The sequence below is a fragment of the Scomber japonicus genome, chromosome 6, assembly GCF_027409825.1.
Source record: "Scomber japonicus isolate fScoJap1 chromosome 6, fScoJap1.pri, whole genome shotgun sequence".
In the NCBI taxonomy this organism is placed as follows: Eukaryota; Metazoa; Chordata; class Actinopteri; order Scombriformes; family Scombridae; genus Scomber; species Scomber japonicus.
In genome coordinates, this window is record NC_070583.1 from 16,635,468 (window position 1) to 16,653,468 (window position 18,001).

At 40.6% G+C, this 18,001-nt stretch overlaps 1 protein-coding gene across 2 annotated transcripts in view; it reads right to left on the bottom strand.

Annotated features, from left to right (window-relative positions):
* actn4 (actinin, alpha 4) overlaps window positions 1–18,001 on the bottom strand; it is a 58,762-nt gene that overhangs the window by 16,792 nt on the left and 23,969 nt on the right. For both annotated transcript variants that reach the window (XM_053320106.1, XM_053320107.1), the window contains 4 exons: window positions 5,155–5,269; window positions 4,312–4,431; window positions 1,953–2,039; window positions 689–776 (listed from right to left, as the gene is read on the bottom strand). In XM_053320106.1, the coding sequence (XP_053176081.1) occupies window positions 689–776; window positions 1,953–2,039; window positions 4,312–4,431; window positions 5,155–5,269 (410 nt within the window). The remainder of the gene's footprint in view (window positions 1–688; window positions 777–1,952; window positions 2,040–4,311; window positions 4,432–5,154; window positions 5,270–18,001) is intronic.

Genomic DNA, 18,001 nt, shown 5'->3' on the forward strand with positions numbered 1-18,001 from the left:
AAACAGGACTAAAAGATAATGTGAAGATGTGTTAAAGCTTTGCAGTTCATTCTTCATCTTGTTGACCACTTGAGGTTCACTTTCTGTCCAGACTGGTTTTGCAGCTTGTCATCGCACGACTTAAATAACTCTATAGCATCCATTTTTTAAACTTTTAATATTATATATCGCCCAGAATCACGTTTTTTCATTTAGAGAATGAAAAAACATTATATTCAATTCCTCCACCAGGGGGCGACTTTTCTACAGATTGACAGCACTTCACTTGAGGAATATAAAATATTGCTAGACTGCACCGAGATTTCAATCATGCTCAGACTGTATCTGCTCATCAGAGTGTCCCTGTGTGGCTACATGATGACTGAGATTGGATGGATGTGTGTTGTATGAGTGTTTATTGGCTCAGACTGCAAAACAACAAAATAAAAAACATTGAACATTGGTCAGATGCGTCATGCAGCTGATGATATCATGACAGGAAAGTTTATTGCAGACTATTGCTAACCATAAAATTGCATTTTAGCCAAGTTTCACTGACCAACATCAAAAAATTGAATTCTGGTGGAAAAGCCAATTGAATTGCAGAGAATTTTAGCCTTTAAAAGTGTTAACAATTGGCAAAATGTTGACTGTGTGTGTGTGTGTGTGTGTGTGTGTGTGTGTGTGTGTGTGTGTGTGTATTACTTACCTAATGTGGAAGTTCTGCACATTGACATTCTTGTAGGGAGCGGTTTTCCTCTGGCACCACAAGAGAAGACCCTCCTTAGCAGAGGTCTCTGTGAGGAGGGAAAGAGGACGAAGGAGACAGAACAAAGGAGAAGAAAGAAGAAGCAGGACAGGAGAAGAGGTCTAATATTAGCCAACGAAGAAATGCCTCTTCATCACATCACACTGAGAGCTTGAATCATTTTTTATTCCATTAAGAACGCACAGGAAGACAGAAGAATACTTCAATGCCTGTTTAGAAGCACACCAAATTTAAACTGCTGTATTCTAATCAGTGGATGTTGTTGTTTACGACATGTGACAGAACAAAACTCTGGAAACTATCTGTCATAAATAAGCAGAGTGAAAAATATTACTCACAATGCTCTGGGCCCACACCCACCGCAGTTAATGCAACACATACAGTTTTAATTGGCTGCTACAGTCGTTACAGTTAGGAGGGAAAATGATTGATTCACTCAGTCGTTAACACTTATCAACACTAAATAAAGAATACAAAAACATTGTGGAAACTGGAAGTGGTGCAGTGTAGATGCAGCCTTTCAGTGTTTGGAGTTTGAGTGTTTAAGGCTGAAATTATTAGTCAATTAATCAATTAGTTGATTGTCAGAAAATGTGAAAATGACAAATATTTTCTGGTTTTGGTTTCAGTTTTATTAACTGATGCTTTTCTCAGTTTTATATAATTGTAAACTGAATATCTTTGAGTTTTTTCTTTTTTGTACTTTTTACAGACTAAAGGGTTAATATATCAATGGAAATGATAATTGACGGATTACTCAGTCATGAAAACAGAACTGAAATTATCATGCAGCCTTTTTTTCTCTGTAAAAAGATACTATACTGTGAGTCACACACTGTGGCATATGCTGTGAGTAATATCAGTTAAAACAGTGGTTGTAGCACTCGTGGTTTCTCGTCATCAGCGTCTTAATGTGCAGCCATCTACGCATCTATGCCACAACTGTTTTCCATTGCTACTCACCCAACTGAGTGTGAGAGTGTGTGTGTGTGTGTGTGTGTGTGTGTGTGTGTGTATTACTTCCACTCTAGTTCCCCCCCTCCAACGCGTCCTCAACCTGCACATCTGTGTAAACACTGAACATTCCTGCAGATCTACGTTTGCTAATTAATCCTGTAAAAACCCATCTGGGAGGGGGGCTGCCTCAGTGCCCTTTAGCAAAGCTCTCCTCTGCCAGTTTTGAGCGTGTTCGTGGGAATCATACCTTCTACAGAGATGTCCTGGATGGCGAAGCGGAGGATGATGGTCCAGATCATTCCCAGGGTCATCTTGGCGTTTCCGTCCACGATTTCTACACAACACACACACACAGTTAGTTTTGTTGCATTTAAAGCCACCATTAATATTAATATTATCTATCACTGATGGGTTTTTTAACACTCTTACATCTGCTATTTCATTTAATAATGCCAACACACCCACACACAACTACACTTAATGTCCAATAGCGGCCAAATCACCACTATTTCCTGGGAGAATGTAATTCTCAGTGATTACTCTTATACAACAAATAGTCTTAGTAGGAATAAAATGCAGGCAGTTGAGTCACACCTGAGCATTGTTTAATGCATATTTATTGGTATTTATGCATCTATTGGGAAGATTTGTATAATGTCTATTTGCAGTAAAAACAACATTAATGTTTTGTTGTGCACCTTTGATTTTAAGCAGCAGAGCCTCAGCTAATGACATTGTAACTGTGACAAGCTCAGTCCTAAATTTAAAAAAGTATAAAATAATTAAAAAAATGCAGGCAGTTGAAAACCCCCTAAACATTGTTTAATGCATCAGATGCATATTTATCAGTATTTATGCAATTAAAAAAAACAAATAACTTTCCATTAAGCACATTTATATAAAAGTGTACTGACTTTGTGCTCTGTACCAGCAGAGCTTCAGCTAATAACATTGTATCTGTGACAAATTCCTTTAACTAAGTGAAAGTATTTACAGGAGAGTATGTCGAAGCCTAGAAGTTTTACAAATATCATTATGTAACAGGTTTCACACAACGATCCACACATATTTGATAGGTTAATGAACACACACAAAGAAACACAACGGCACAGTAAATCATCTGTGATGATGTGTTAGCGACAAGGCATGTAGTTTGGGTCAGATTCCACTCATAGTTTCAAAACACATACTAAAAGACTATTTATCTTTCATCATACTTTCACCTGCTTCGGCTTCCAGTTTATTAAATCACGCTCGCTGTCAAGCTCTCACCTGTCAATTTGTTCTGCATCACTTTCATTCTCCTGCTGACATTCTTTATATCTAACCTTTAACTTTCAGGTGATTCTCGTTCTGTTTGGTTCATTTCAACTAAAGTTTATGACCGATCCTTTAAGTCCAGGTTTAAAACTTTACTTTCATTCACTCGTATTTGAATCCTCCTGATGTGGCTGACTTTTGGCTTGTGTTTATGTCCATGTGTTATCTATTTGTGCTTATAAACTGTGTGCCTTGTTGCTTCTGTCTCTATCTTTGTGATTTCAGCTGCATGCTCTGGTCTGTGCAGCACTTTGGTGAACATGGCTTGTTTTTTAATGTGCTTTATATATAAATATGTGATAAATTCAAAATGAAAGCTAAAATATTTCTGCTCAGAGTTAACATTACTTTCCTTGAGATCAAAACTGATACTTAAACATTACACTAAAGTTTAAACCTGAAGTCCCTGAAGATGAAATGGAGGTCTGGGAACTGGGAAAATAAATAATCTCTGACAGGAAAAAAAGTGTCCCTCCAGTTTTCCTCCTCCATCTTCGGTTGGCATTTTTCTCCCTCTCCAGTTTCCACTAGATGACTTTTAGTGGGTTGCTTTTATAGATGAGCAGAAACAGAGAGTGTGTGTGTGTTTGTGTGTGTTCACAACATGCAGAATATGCGCAGAATTTTGAGCTTACTGAGCTGGCTAGTGGTGTTTTCAGTGTGTGAAAGCAGTTTGCTGCAAGTGGGAGGAAGGTCACTGTCGTCCAGTTAACACACACACACACACAGACACACCCCCACAGAGAGAGACAAGGATGTTTCTCAGTGTGATATAATGGCCCAGCCCTCGACCTTTGTCCTCTCTCTTAACTAAACTCAGAGCCAATAAGCAGTAAGGAGGAGAGTCAGACAGGAAGGTATTTACTGCCAGTTTCATAATAGCTAAATCTGGTGTTGGTAGTGAGTCAATTAAAACTGTGATACAGTCAGTAAATCAAGTCAATAAATAAAAGCCTAACATTTCTGTCTGGGCCCATTTTGCTGTGATTACAAAAACTGATAGCTGAGCTTTTAATCTCAGCACTTGGTTCTCAGGTTACTCTGTGCTCTGAAGGTCATTTACTGTATCTGTGGATTTTTAAACTGCTTGGGTAATACACATAAGGAGGATTAAGATGGATGGATGACACAGTGGTTTCATGGGTGTTTTAAGGACTCTGCAGCTCATGAGAAAGAGTTTAATTCACCTCATTAGATTTTTAGTGGGTTAGGGTTTAAAATCAATCACATGGGTGTGTTTAGTGTAATGTGCATCTTGTTATATATATGTATGAGTGCATGTTTACCCTCTGCTCCAATGGAGACAAGTTTGACACCCTTGCTGGCAATGAAGTCCAGAGCTTTATTCACGTTGTTGATCTTGTGAACTCTCATCTTTCCTCGCTCGGGCTTGGGTAACCGTTCGCCTGTGGACACACACGCACACGCACACGCACACACACACACACACACACACACACACACAGGGGAACAAACAAAAGTGAGTGAATAAGCTCCCGTGGTGGCAGGAGCAGAGCATGTTTCCACAGGCTCAGCAGAACGACAGTCAGTCAGGACAGTTAAAGTTACAGCAGCAATGTTGGCGTCGCTCGCTGCAGCCAAAAAGCGAAGTGAATGTGAAAAAGGAGGCCACGGGCGAGTCCAAATTTCATTATGGGATGACAGCAGTTCAAATGAGCATCCGCTGCGCCAATAGGAAGTTTTTCCTGCTACAACCTACCAATTAAATATGAGAAACCTCGAAGGGAAAGCTGTCATAAACAATGACAGATGAACAGAAGGGTATTCCTGTGATTTTTTTAATGTTAGTGATCCATACTGAGGTTGGAAACTGGGAGTGAGTAACCACACCCTGGAATGGACAGAGATGTTGTGGATCTTCCCCCCATTTGAAACCCTTTTTCACTCTGATTGACATCTCTGAGAAACCAAATAAGGCCGCAGCTCGGTGACGAACGAGCGTGTATGTGTGTGCTCGAGTGCGGTGGGGCTGGATGGATTTCACTGCGGCTCCCATGTGGAACATTTCAAAAATAATCAGATATTACAGCTGTTTTAATTGAATCAAGACGTTTAACTTATTCATTTTCTGGTGACCCCAGCGCCGCGAGGTGGTGTAGATGAGTTACCTGAGATGACCTCCAGCAGCAGCATGAGTTTGAGCCCATCCCTGAAGTCCTCCTCGATGTTTTCGATCTGAGTGCCGGCCTTCCGCAGGTGGGAGTTACACCACGCTGTGAACGTCTGTACAAGAGAGAGAGAGACAGGACACACAAATGGTAATAAGTCAGAGACCGGGCCACAATGTTTATCCAGCTTTTTATGATACAATAAACCACTTTGAATTAAAAAATGAAAAGAAAATGAAATTCAATGGGCGGGAAAGGGAGGTAGGGGAATTGCTTTGATATGACAGGAAGCAGCAGGGGGGGAGAAAAAATGAAGGAGAAAGACATTGGAACACAATACCTAAAAATAAGAATTACTATTGACCTCAAGGAACAATTTAAACCATCTGTCACTAAAATATGAAGTTGGCGGTTAAATGACGAACACTGCGATGCATACTTTAGGTGATAGGGTTTAGTTGCAAATAAACATCTAAGTCCTCAGATAACTGTGCATTGATTGTATTTATTTGCATCTTGGCAATAAATGTCAAGTAACACAGTCTTCCTTGGGTTTGCTTGTTTCATGAGTTTGCATCATTTTCCTGCCTCGCTCCTTCTCCACATTTTTTCAACCACGAGCTCTGAAATCATATCAACCATGGACAGAATGAGAGTAAACAAATCCAGCCTCATCAGCCTCCGCCCTACACACACACACGCATTTTTCTGTCATCAAGGAGGCTGCCACAGTTTGTCCCATACTGGCATCGAGAAGCCACAAGATCAGAAACGCTGCCACTAATCCCGGAAACCCGACATAAACACCTACTCAGCTGTCTATAAACCAGACAGAAATCAAACTGAACTACATCTGCGATATCTGTAATTTAAGATGAGACTGGTGTCAGGCATCCGGGGGGGACCACACCAGCACAAAACACACACACACACACACACACACACACACACACACACACACACACACACACACAAAGCCGGTTGGAATCTGTGTTCCTGCACTTCTGGTTAGCCGACATTCTTCAGAAATGTGTTTTGAATCATTTCTATTTGAAGAAGCTTGTGGCACCAAGGTAGGCACGGGACTACAGAGAGAGGGCTGGCGCACTTTCTACAAGCTCTGTGACGCCACGCTCCAAAAATCTCAGATATGGCACGTCATCAATCTTTGTGTCAAAAAAAAAAAAAAAACTTGTTACGCACTTTAGTGGGAAATGCATAAAAATGCTCCAAGGTTTTCCAAGGTCTGACCCTGCACATTCTCAGTTAGAGCTGCCATCACTCATTGCTCCATTTGGGAGTTTTAAAAATGTCCAGTGTTAGGAAGAATTTTAAGATTTCAAGAGAGATGATGACATCGATAACAGCAATCCGTAAGTGTGTCTCAATCAACATGAGTGCATTACAGCTGACGTGTCTGCATAGTTTTAAGTGAGAAAGTATTTTAATGTGACAGGAAGAGAAGAAAGGGGAGGAGGAGGATGTAGTAAAGAAATAATATTCATTATAGTTTCATATCCACTTTGTCTTTTTGAGAGAAGTGAGGATATTTCTATTAAGTGCTCATTTTTTCAAATGATTCATTTAGTATTATAAAAGGTTATGGGGTGTGTGAGGTAGCAGGATGACTGCGGAGACTCTACCACACACTCTGGCTCCAAATGATTTCACACTAGCATTTTTGCATAGCTGTAAGAAGCTGTCAATGAGGACCATGCACTTAAATGACTCATAAAACTGATTTGTTATAAGATAGAGAGTCATAAAGTTTTGCCGCCAATATGATACAAACTATTAAAAATTAATGTTGTATTTTCTTCAGTTATTATCAAAATCAATGAGGAATATTTACTGCAAAATTTCTCAGTTGTACATCTTTGTATATTAAATAAATCTGAAATTTTTTATGACCCTTTACTGACATTTTATAGACTTTAAGTCTCATGAAAACAATAAAGATGAATTGACAATAAAAAAGAAAGAAAACAACTTTGAAGTCTGTACAAACTGAATGATGTAAACAAGTATTAATCCACCCTTTCACTGCCCCCCTCCCGCCCCCCTTTCTCTCCTGCACTATGCGCTCAAAACATTATGACGGGATGCTGCCCCTCTCCCCACCGTCCTGCTGCGGCCACTGCCACAAAGCGGCCATTGAGCCTTGTGGATAATAGCACCCTTCAGCCCCCCGTGCTCTCCCTCGGTCTACTCGCTCTCCCTCGCTATCTCTCTATGTATGTGTGTGTGTGTGTGTGACCCTCCCCCAGACCACCCCATACCAAACTCCTCTCCCCCAACACACACACACACACACACATAAACAAACAGACATACAGACAAAGTTGGGGGGCAGCAGTGTGGAGCGGAAAGACAATGCATGCCCCCCCCCCTCCTCTACACCACACACACAATGCTAACAGTTTAAATGCGACAGGAAGTGGCGCTGCAATGACAGGAACTTCTAGCTTAGTCGAGCAGCAACAGAGAAAACAATCAGTTACTACACCCTTCACTGTCAATGATTCAAACAATAATCACTGCCACCGCATTACTGCACAGCACAGACTTCTACTTTTTGATCTTAACAACATAACATCAGTACTGTGGTAATATAGGCAAACATGTATTATCATCACTTAAAAAATAACTTTTAGTTGCCTGAAAGTATTAAACATAACATACATTTGATTTGATCCATATCGCCCCACTCTTATGGGAAATGGACCTTCTTATACTGTAGGTGCCTTTTCTTATGTAGTTAATTGTGATACTCAATTAGCGCTGGGTCGAGCAGCCTCACCCTTTTCTGGAGGAGGGGAAGCTTTGGATGTAAAGGGGTAAGTGTATGAGAGCTTTACAAATAATGCTGTGGTGAGTCGGCCGTGTTCCAACAGGATTGCTGTCTGTGGGAGTGGTGACAAGGAGAGTCTGAGTGTAAAACTGTGAACACGCTGTACAAACAGGTAGAGACATGCAGACACCCTGAACACCTCATGCTCTGTACAACACAACACTCTGCTGATTTGATTTGATTTTCATTTTTTATGTCTTTCATTCCGTTCCACCAACGTTCAGATCTTCAAAAGTGATACTCGGCACGGTTTGAATTCATCCTGCAGGCCGTAGAGAGACAGTTCAGCTGCCAGTCATGCTGTTCTCAGTCTGTGACGATGAGGAAGAATTTAACTTCTGCTTCGTTGAATGTTATGTCAGGTCTGTTTTTTTTATGCATCAGGGGAACAGTGTTCTTCTCACAATCCTTATGTCATTCAGTGAAAACAAGGTGTGGTGCTGCTGTACACACACACACACACACACACACACACACACACACACACACACACACACACACACACACACACACACACACACACACACACACACACACACACACACACACACACACACACACACACACACACACACACACACACACCCCTAAGATAAAGACTGGAGCAGGCTGGACACTAAAGGACAGAAGCTACATCGACTCTGCTTCAAGATTTCTCTCACACTTCCTTCCTCATCCTACTACATACACTTCTTGTGAATGCACAACATGTTTATTGAGTTCTGACCTTTACTTCCCTTCTACAAAATTATAGTCAGCTTGTAAATGAGTAATGCTCATCATAAAGTTTTAAGCATCTTTCATGTCAAAAGAGTTCCAGTTTCATAACTCTGCTGAATTAAAAGCAAATCTGACCCCAATTCCTTGAGAGAAACAAGAGTGGGATGCGTGCCTGGGAAGCCTGTTAAACCTGTCCATGTGGCCGCTCTGTGTTGGCTACACAGATCAGACCAGATGATTCACATGAGAGGATTTCTGACCTGAGCTGAGGACACACACAACAAGCTGAAGGCTGTACGGCGCAGAGGAAAACAAAGCTGGATCTGAGGGTTAAGAGGGTTTACATTTGAGGCACGGACCTTGTGCTCTTGTCTTCTAGTTTGATTACATAACCAGAGTAAAGATGTACAACGGTCAATAATGCCTAACATCCGATAATGTAAGATCATTTTAAATCATTTTTTGACACTTAATCATTGTAATCAGTCTAGACTCTCATTTTAACTCACTTCCAGACGTGATCAGGATAATAAAGTATGGATCTATCTTTTCTCATGACCTCTTTTTAGCCAATCAGGCTTGCTGTGATGATGAATAAGAGTCATGTTACTCATCACGACAAGCATGATTGGCTGGCTCGCTCATTTGAAGAGAGTTTGCACAAGTCAAGAGAGATCACTAATTGCTGCATCCACTGCAATAGTGAAAAAATTAGTTACCCCCTCTCATGCATCATATAACTAAGTCAGCATTTTTTGGTCAATAATTAGCATTTTATTAAATAACACAATCACGCCTATTTGTCCTCTTACTTATGACCCATGTATGATCATTTTCCTTAACTCTAAACTGATCTCTGGCCTGTTACTTGTTGTTTAATTCTTAAATGTAATAATGTTGATGATGTTTTAAAACTGCAGTATAAACTTTGACTTTTAATACCAGGAAATCTTTTAATATGATTACAAACTGCGAGTAAACTGGAGCCGGGCTCACTCATGATTTCTGACCCGTTGCTCTATGATGTTTTAATATCACATCAATGAAATCAAAGTTACAAGATTGTTAAAAGTTGATGAGCCCATTGATGAGTTTTTTTTGCTGTTTCTTGTGCAAAGACTAACAGCTGTAGTGCTATAGACAAGTGTTTAAATGCCAACCACGGCTTTAAATGGTGACTCCAACTCTGAGGAGCTAATCATCAGAATAAAGGTGCCAATTTTGTGGAGGAAATGGAAATTATAACGTGTTAAAATTACAATGTTCTCAATTTGTAACAGTAATCATTTTGTTAACCTGTCTGGTCAGAACATTATCGCTGCAAAAGAGGCATAATTGGTTTCCATCTTCCCGCTTTATACTTATAACTGAACATTTTGAAAGTTTGGTGCCGCTGAATCGCTCCCAAAAGCTGAACAGAGCATGCGTGACGACCGTTCAGTACTCCAGGGTGCAAAAATCTTTGTTGTTTGTGTCCTGGAGAAACTGTGAGCGTGTCTGGAAGTGTTTAAGTTGTCCAACCTTTCTCCTCTTATGGCAGATATACAACTGTCTCCTCGCTGCTTTACTGCTGCACCAGTGTGGAAAAGAAGAAGGAGAAGAGGGAGCCTAATGGGGTCTAGTGGGGTCAGCTGTTTGATCTTCTAAAAAACATCGGTGTGACCCCGACGGTCTTTCAACTCTGATCTCTAAACTGGGGTTATGGGGGGTGGGGGGTGTTAAAGGTCAAGGTTCAGATAGATATTATTCATTTAAAAAGAGGGGAAACTCAAGCAATGACAAAAACATGACGACACACACAGAGAGATAACATCATGCATGTGAGGTAACACTAACTTTACACACCTTTATCACACACTGACACACACACACACACACACCTCAAACAGGAATGTGCTCAGGAGACAAGAATTACGCACACACACACAAATATAGCTCACTTGATCCTTACATACTGTTCATATTTGGGCATTCATAATTCGTCTCTATAAAAAAATGTTTGCCACTTCAAATCATTCATGAAGAACCTCATCAGTCATTAATAAACTGCTGATTAATCATTAATGAAGCTTTCAGAGAGCAGAGAACGTGCATTCTTTTACAGAACATAACACTTTTAATGAATCATATTAAATGTGAGTAAACTGTATTTTTTGAATGAATACGAGTCGAAAAACTCAACAAAAATGTCTAACAGCTGCACAGAAAGTTGAAATATTTCCATCGTTGTATAATCTGAGTCACATGAGGATACATTATCAAATTTCTGGCTAAAAGAAAACTTTTTAAAGCGTTTTTTTTCCTTCTCTCAAATGTAACAATGGGTCAAATTAGACCTTGTACAGTATGTAAGGGTTAAACTACACCTCAATTATTCCCACACCCTATTTCTCAATGCATTTGCAAATGTTTTTCCAACTACATAAGACACTGTAATTGTATGTACTGTATGCCCGAGCATGTCACACACACACACACACACACACACACACACACACACACACACACACACACACACACACACACACACACACACACACACACACACACACACACACACACACAGATAAGGGTGTGTCTTGCTACACCTGGAAAAAATGAGCCAGGTTGAACACAATGTTACTCAACTGCCTTTCATTCCCTGCATGATGTCAGTGATGTGTGACTTTGTGAGTGGGTGTGTGTTCTCTACATCACACACACCCCTTTTTTTTTTTTGGTGCTTACACTGATGATGAGCTCACTCTTCAAACCGACTTACACACCAACTGTTTCTATGCGAGCCGATCGCTTCTATCTACATCGCCGCTTGTTTTTTACTCTCTTTGCAGCTCAAGCACAAAGACACAGACACACGCCTTCTCACTCGTGGTGTCACATTATAGTTGATTAAATTATTTATATTTTTGCACAGACCATGAGCTGCTTGTACACACCAAGTCTCACAAAAAAAAGTCTCACGCCTTCAAGTCACAAATCTTAATAAAAAGGTCTTTATATGATTCACTTATTTTCAGCCCACCTCACGTCCTCACGGCCCAAGTCTACCCACTCACCTACAACCTATATACAGGCTTCAAAAATCATGCCATCCTCTCTCTCTGTCTCTCTCCCTCTCTCTGCAGCAGTAAGTAAAACAGTCAATCAATAAGACAGGCAGAGACATGCAGGAAGCTTTACTCTGAGGAAAGAAACAAGCCTGAAACAACAGATGTTCAGGCACTGGTGGCTTTCTGGAAATGACATACACAACTAACATCTTCTATTGAGAAAGAAAACTTGTGGTAAAAATATTTTTTTTAAAAAGAGGAAATGCAAAGCTAAAGTGGTAAGGTAGTGGCCGAGGAACAACAGCTGTAAACAAGCCTTTTAACAAATCCCCTGATGCCCCACTAGCACATCAGCAACATCTAACAACATAAAACTGGTTGTACTGAAGGTGTATTGACCTGTTGTGTATGTATGTGAAGAACAGGCGTGGCCCAACACTGTGTCAGCAAATGAAAAAAGGCAAATATTCCAAAGAGCAGATCTGTACTGCTAGTTAAAGGAGTTATACGGGGACCTGCTGGCAGGAGGTACAACCTCAAGGAACTTGGAAATGGTAGACAGGACCGGCCGTACCAGACCCAACCCGGGCCAAAACCATGCTGGCCTGGCCCTGTGAATAAAGCTCAGTCAGTAACTAGTCTGGTCTGGCCTGACACAAGGCCTCCTATTCTTAGATGCATGCCAATTAAAAAAGGGCTGTGGCGAGTGTGTGACACACTAGTACTGCTGGCTATTGTCTCACACGCTTTTAAATCAGAAGACAGGTCGGTCTTTGTGCTGGAGACGACGGAAAGGGACAAACTCTAGTTAAATTAATGTTCCCACTTCAGCACATATAGACACACATACACCCATACAGTACCTGCATGTGCACACACAATATGCAACCAAGACTCTCACATAGTAACTGTGTAACAGGCTTTGTCAGTAATTCACTAACACTGAGGCCTCCAACGTTTACACAAACATCTCTTTTGGTGATTGAAAAGTGTGATGAAATCCCGCAATCAGCACTGATGCTGCACCTTGATCCAGAAGATTCAGGTGTGCAAATCTAGAGCTCATTTTAAAGCTAAACTTGACTCTACTGAGAGCGCTCTTACATCAAGACAAACTTCATCCACAAACACATAAATTCTCAAAGCTCCATATCAGAAACAAACATGTTGAAACTTGAACATACATCTACAACCACAAAGAAAACATGCATACAAAAAAGAAAAACACTACATAGGCTCTAGATTTCTGTGCATGTTGATTCCATGCATGGTTTGGTCCACTCATGCAGCAGTGATGTAACTAGATATGCAGCCTGCTACTGTAGAGCTGCTGCTGCACCGGGCTACAGTCACAGCGCAGGAATATGACACCCATCACCTCGGGGGCCACAGTGGACCTGGGAGGGGTGTGGGTGTGATAACCTGAAGGGCTGAAAGAAGAAAGAACCAGCCTCCAGCTAAATGAGTGAACAGCTGTAGGAGTGTTTTTAAAAAGTCTGTGGAGAGCCTTGATCTCCACACACACATACAACTGGCAGCATCTCGGACTGAGGAATGATGAATAATAAAGATTAACTGGAATTCCACGTCCGAGCCAAGCGCGGCTACTCTACAGAGAGAAGAACAGCTGGCCAAGATGGTCATGTTCAAAACACTAGTGGTCACCAATGTGGCGCTGCTTATGAGTAATGTCAGCGAAGAGGAGAAAGAAGGGAATAAGAAAGGAGGAGAAGAAGAAGGGGGGAGAAGAAGGAGAGATATCAGAAAGAGAAGAGGAAAGACGAAGCAGGGCCCTGCTGCAGAGGTTGCTCTGGTCTCATTATCCTCTCAAGTCTGGACAGGTGATCATTAACATGTGTGCACACGCACACACACACACACACACACAAAGCGAGGGAGCCTCCCTCCTGCTTCATGTGCTGGCATGTAGTCTGTAAAACGGCGTTGTAGTGTGGGGACAATCTTCACCATCACACACACACGTCCCAGGGGGAGCTAACAAACATGTAATTGTTGTATACGTCTTGGCTGGCCTAATGCCCCCTCAGATATGCCATTATATGAGTCAACAGCTTAACGCTGACTGTTTTCAACAAGCTTCATCAACAGCGTCCAGCCAGACACACACAGACACAGAGAGAGAGAGCTCTCCAGAGAAGCCTTAATATAGCAGCTAAAAGAAACAAAGGAAAGGGAGGATTAAGGAGAGGAGGACATGAGGGGAGGGGAGAGGAAATGCGGGTGGGGGGGGAGGCAGGAGATGATCAAGAGAAGGTGGAGGAGGAAAGGGTAGAAAATGATCAATGTGGCAAAAAAGGGAGCGAGGGGGGCAAAAGTAAAGTGGAAGTCATGAGATCCTGTACTGACAACATGCAGCTAACTGAGGAGAAGGAGAAGGAGAAATTATTAAGCTTTTTAGACTTTTTGAAAATGTGTTGTTCTGCAGACAAAAACTCATTACCCACCATAAAGAGTATTTTTTGATGACTTTAGTGGTGTGTGTGTGTATGTGTGTGCACTTGCCGCAGTCGACAACCCCACCAACTACACTACAAACCAATCAGCAGCTGTGCAGTTGTTTTTTTAAGTTATTTGCTTCTGTTTTAAAAGAGGGAAGTTTAAAAAAAATAAAAATAAAAAAGGTGGATTGAAAAGAGAAGAGAGGAAATAAGGGAGGGAGGAAGGAGGGAGGAGAAAGGGAGGGGAGGGTAAAGTGTCAAGCGATGTGGTTATTTGTTCATTTATTTATGCCTCTTCCTGTCTTTGTTGTTCAAAAAGTCCGACCTGGGGTCAGATTGCACTCCCAATGACAGAAGTGTGTGTGTGTGTGTGTGTGTGTGTGTGTGTCCGTGTCCGTCCATTCCAGCCTATTTTAGGACCTATGAGACTCTCTAACAGTGGTAAAGTATTTTTATACATGCTGGCTGTGTGATGCCTATAATAAAAGAATAAATCATTGCAATGCTCAGTGACTATATAACCACTGCATTGTTAAAAAACAGTAAAGTTATGATAATTTTGCTGTTTTGACTTGATTTAAAGATGAAAACCTGGAGGGGTCTAGACTGGCTAACGCTAGACCCTACCACAAGTGAGATAGGGTCTGGTGAGGAGCCATTCATTTTCTCGTATTTGAGGCGGGATCAACGAATGCCGATCAAATGCTGCTGTACACTACTGGACAAACTCACAGCCAATCATATCAACGATTCACAATGACGTATTCGGAGCCTGTAGGGAGCAGCGCAAATCGCGGTTCATCCTTTTTGTGAAGGAAATCATGTAGCGCCAGTTTTTGTTCTATTTTCAAAGTGAACTTGCCTTCCAATTTATTTAGCACACAATCTACTGCTGCTTTGAACGGTTGCTGCACCTCCATGGCCGCCATGCTGGATGGAAACAGAGTCGCTCTACGGGCGTCATCGTCTTGAGCCCGCCTCCCCGTTGTGTGATTGGTTCCCTATCTCAGGTGAAAATTTTGTCTTGGTGGCCATGCTAACTTTCTGAGCGAAGTGGAATGTCGCTAGAAAGAGAGCATGGTGTCCCCAAGCAAGGAGGGGTCAGTTAAATAAAAACATCACAGTAAGTCATTTCAGAGCTAATTCATCACTTTTAACTACATGCTAAAATTCAGTATACCAGCTTGTAATATTTTATAAAGTATTGTGTAACTTGTTTCAGGTTTCAGATGCTGAAACATGTCGGTTTTATTTATGCTCTGGCTTGTTAACAGAGGAAATTGAGAAAATAAACCCATCCAGGACTTTTTATGTGCAGTGAATCCAACTTCAGCCATGAAGTCATTTGGCACATTTCTAACAAACCTCTCCCATATCTGAGCCATTTGGTCCATCCAAAAAAAACCAAACTGTTGACCTTTTTTAAGGCCTCTAACCAAGTTTTGCATAATCCAATACTATATGAGTCCATTTAGGACTGTGGGATGTGACCACATGTATCGTTTCATTTAATGCTCTATTTCTTATTTAACTATGTCACAAATCACACTCTTCAGGGCAGTATTTTGTTATTTGGACGAAACTTTGCATTCTTTTGCACAACACAGATGCAGGCAGGAAATTTTTATAAAGGCAACATGACAACATGGAGGACAGTGAACGCTACACAAAACAAAAGGAGTAAAAGGAGCAGCAAACACCAGACGAGAAGCTTGTACCTAAAAAGAGGGGATACTTCCAAGTATTATATGTTTGGTTTTTATATTTTTGACCATATTCACATTTTAGGTCTATATTTATTTAGTTTGCATAGTTGAAAAGTCTCCTCTATTTAACCTTTTTACATTCTATACATTAATATCTTATATTTTGTTACACACTTAATTGAACATTTTCATAAAGGCTCTAAATAAAGGTTTTCTCAAATTACCAGCAGTGAAGTACAGAGTGCATTCTATGTATTTGTATTTTCACTTTATTTTAGCTTATGTTATGTATGTAATATCATTAAGTGGATTATATTTTCCATCTTATGTACATTTGCATGTTTGTATGCTCATTTTATGTCTGTGTGAAGAATGTTAAACATGTCATTTATTTTGTTTTAAAGCACTTTGAGCTGCATTTGTTGTATTAAAAAGGTGCTGTACAAATAAAGTTATTATCATTAACCTACAGCTGTCCTCAGGTCAACTCTGACCTGGGAGGACAACAGACTAACTCATAAATTAGGTGTAATTTCATTTAAATGAAGCCTATTGACAATAATTTCCAAAAACGTGTAAAACTTGTGGTAGTAAGTTGAAATGAAGTTGGGTATAAAGGTCTAACACAGAATTGGATGATAATTTAGACCTTAAGCTTTATAAACAGTCAAACCTTTGACCCCGGAGGACGGTCGAGTAATCTCTAAACAGGAACTAAGTCTTTTTCTGTTATCATTTTACATAAACTCCTTAGTCATTGACTTTACAGAAGCTGTGTTATATTGTGACATGTATCATCACCTGAATAGCAAATGACAAACAACACAACCGGAGGTGAGGTTTTGGTCACATCTCACAGCTCTGATGCCATGTCATGCTGCTATGTGTCAATAAAACACTACCGGTAACATTTTGGGGCACATTGCTCCACTTCACATCAGACTGTTCCAGTGTTGCATAACAGCATGTTGACATGACCTACCACAAACCCCCTGTGTGTTCATTGCTTAATCCACTACATTTACACATGTTAGGTTTTTTAACTGACACTCAAATCCACGACCTTTAAAAAGCTTTCATGTCCCACTCAAAAAGTCCATTTCAGTTTCTTGAGATTTCTCATGTTTTCTCATCAAAGCTTCAGAGGGGATTTTTTCCCCCTGCTTGTCTCTGCAAAAAAATGTAGTCCTGGATTGCAGCCTGTTGCTATTGTGAGCCAGTGAAACCAGTTAAGCCTTTGTATGTGATATTGGGCAATATACAAATACAAGTTGGAGGAGCCGATGAGGGCAAATAGCAAAGTTAAAAAGGTTAAAAATAGATTATATGTGTTTAATGTGATACTTCAATAACCTGTGTATCATTTGCTGTGTTACAACCTAAACCAGCCAAGACTTGTTTCACAGGTCACTCCACATGAGAGGAGGAGGAGGAAAAGATGAACATAGTTGTTTGTTCCGATATATAAAAAAAGGTCTGCGTCATGTGTCGCTGACTTTACTTTGGTGACAGACGAGTTCAGGAGGAGGCTGAAGAGGAGGGAGGGGTGGGGAAGGGTTTTAATGAGACACTAAGACTCTTGAGATTAAATAAAAGGGGGAGAGGCAACAAGAGAAATGGGATAGACTCCCTGACATGTGTCTAAAGTCTTTGATCTTCTACCCAAAACAGGGTCTTCTCCTTTAACAATGGCAAAAAGAGAGAAGAAAAAGGGGAAGAGATTGGATTTTAAGAAAAGCTAATATAAAAGAGCTTTTTCATGAACAAAGTAGAACTAAAGTACTATGGACATAGAAGAAAAACACATTCATTTGTATGTGAATGTCTTCGATTATCACTTTGTCGAGACGTTTGATTTTCCACATCTGGATAATTTATTCTCTGTTGCCAAGCTGCCACAGACAACTCAAATAGGTTCTGTTGTTGTTGTTTTAACTCTCTCTGGCGCTCACTGTGTTGTCTTATGTGGCAGCAGACTCCACCTACTTCAGTTGGCAAAACAAACCACAAACATTTCTTTTCAAATTGGATTTCTTCTTTTTTTTTTGCCCAGTCTGAAAA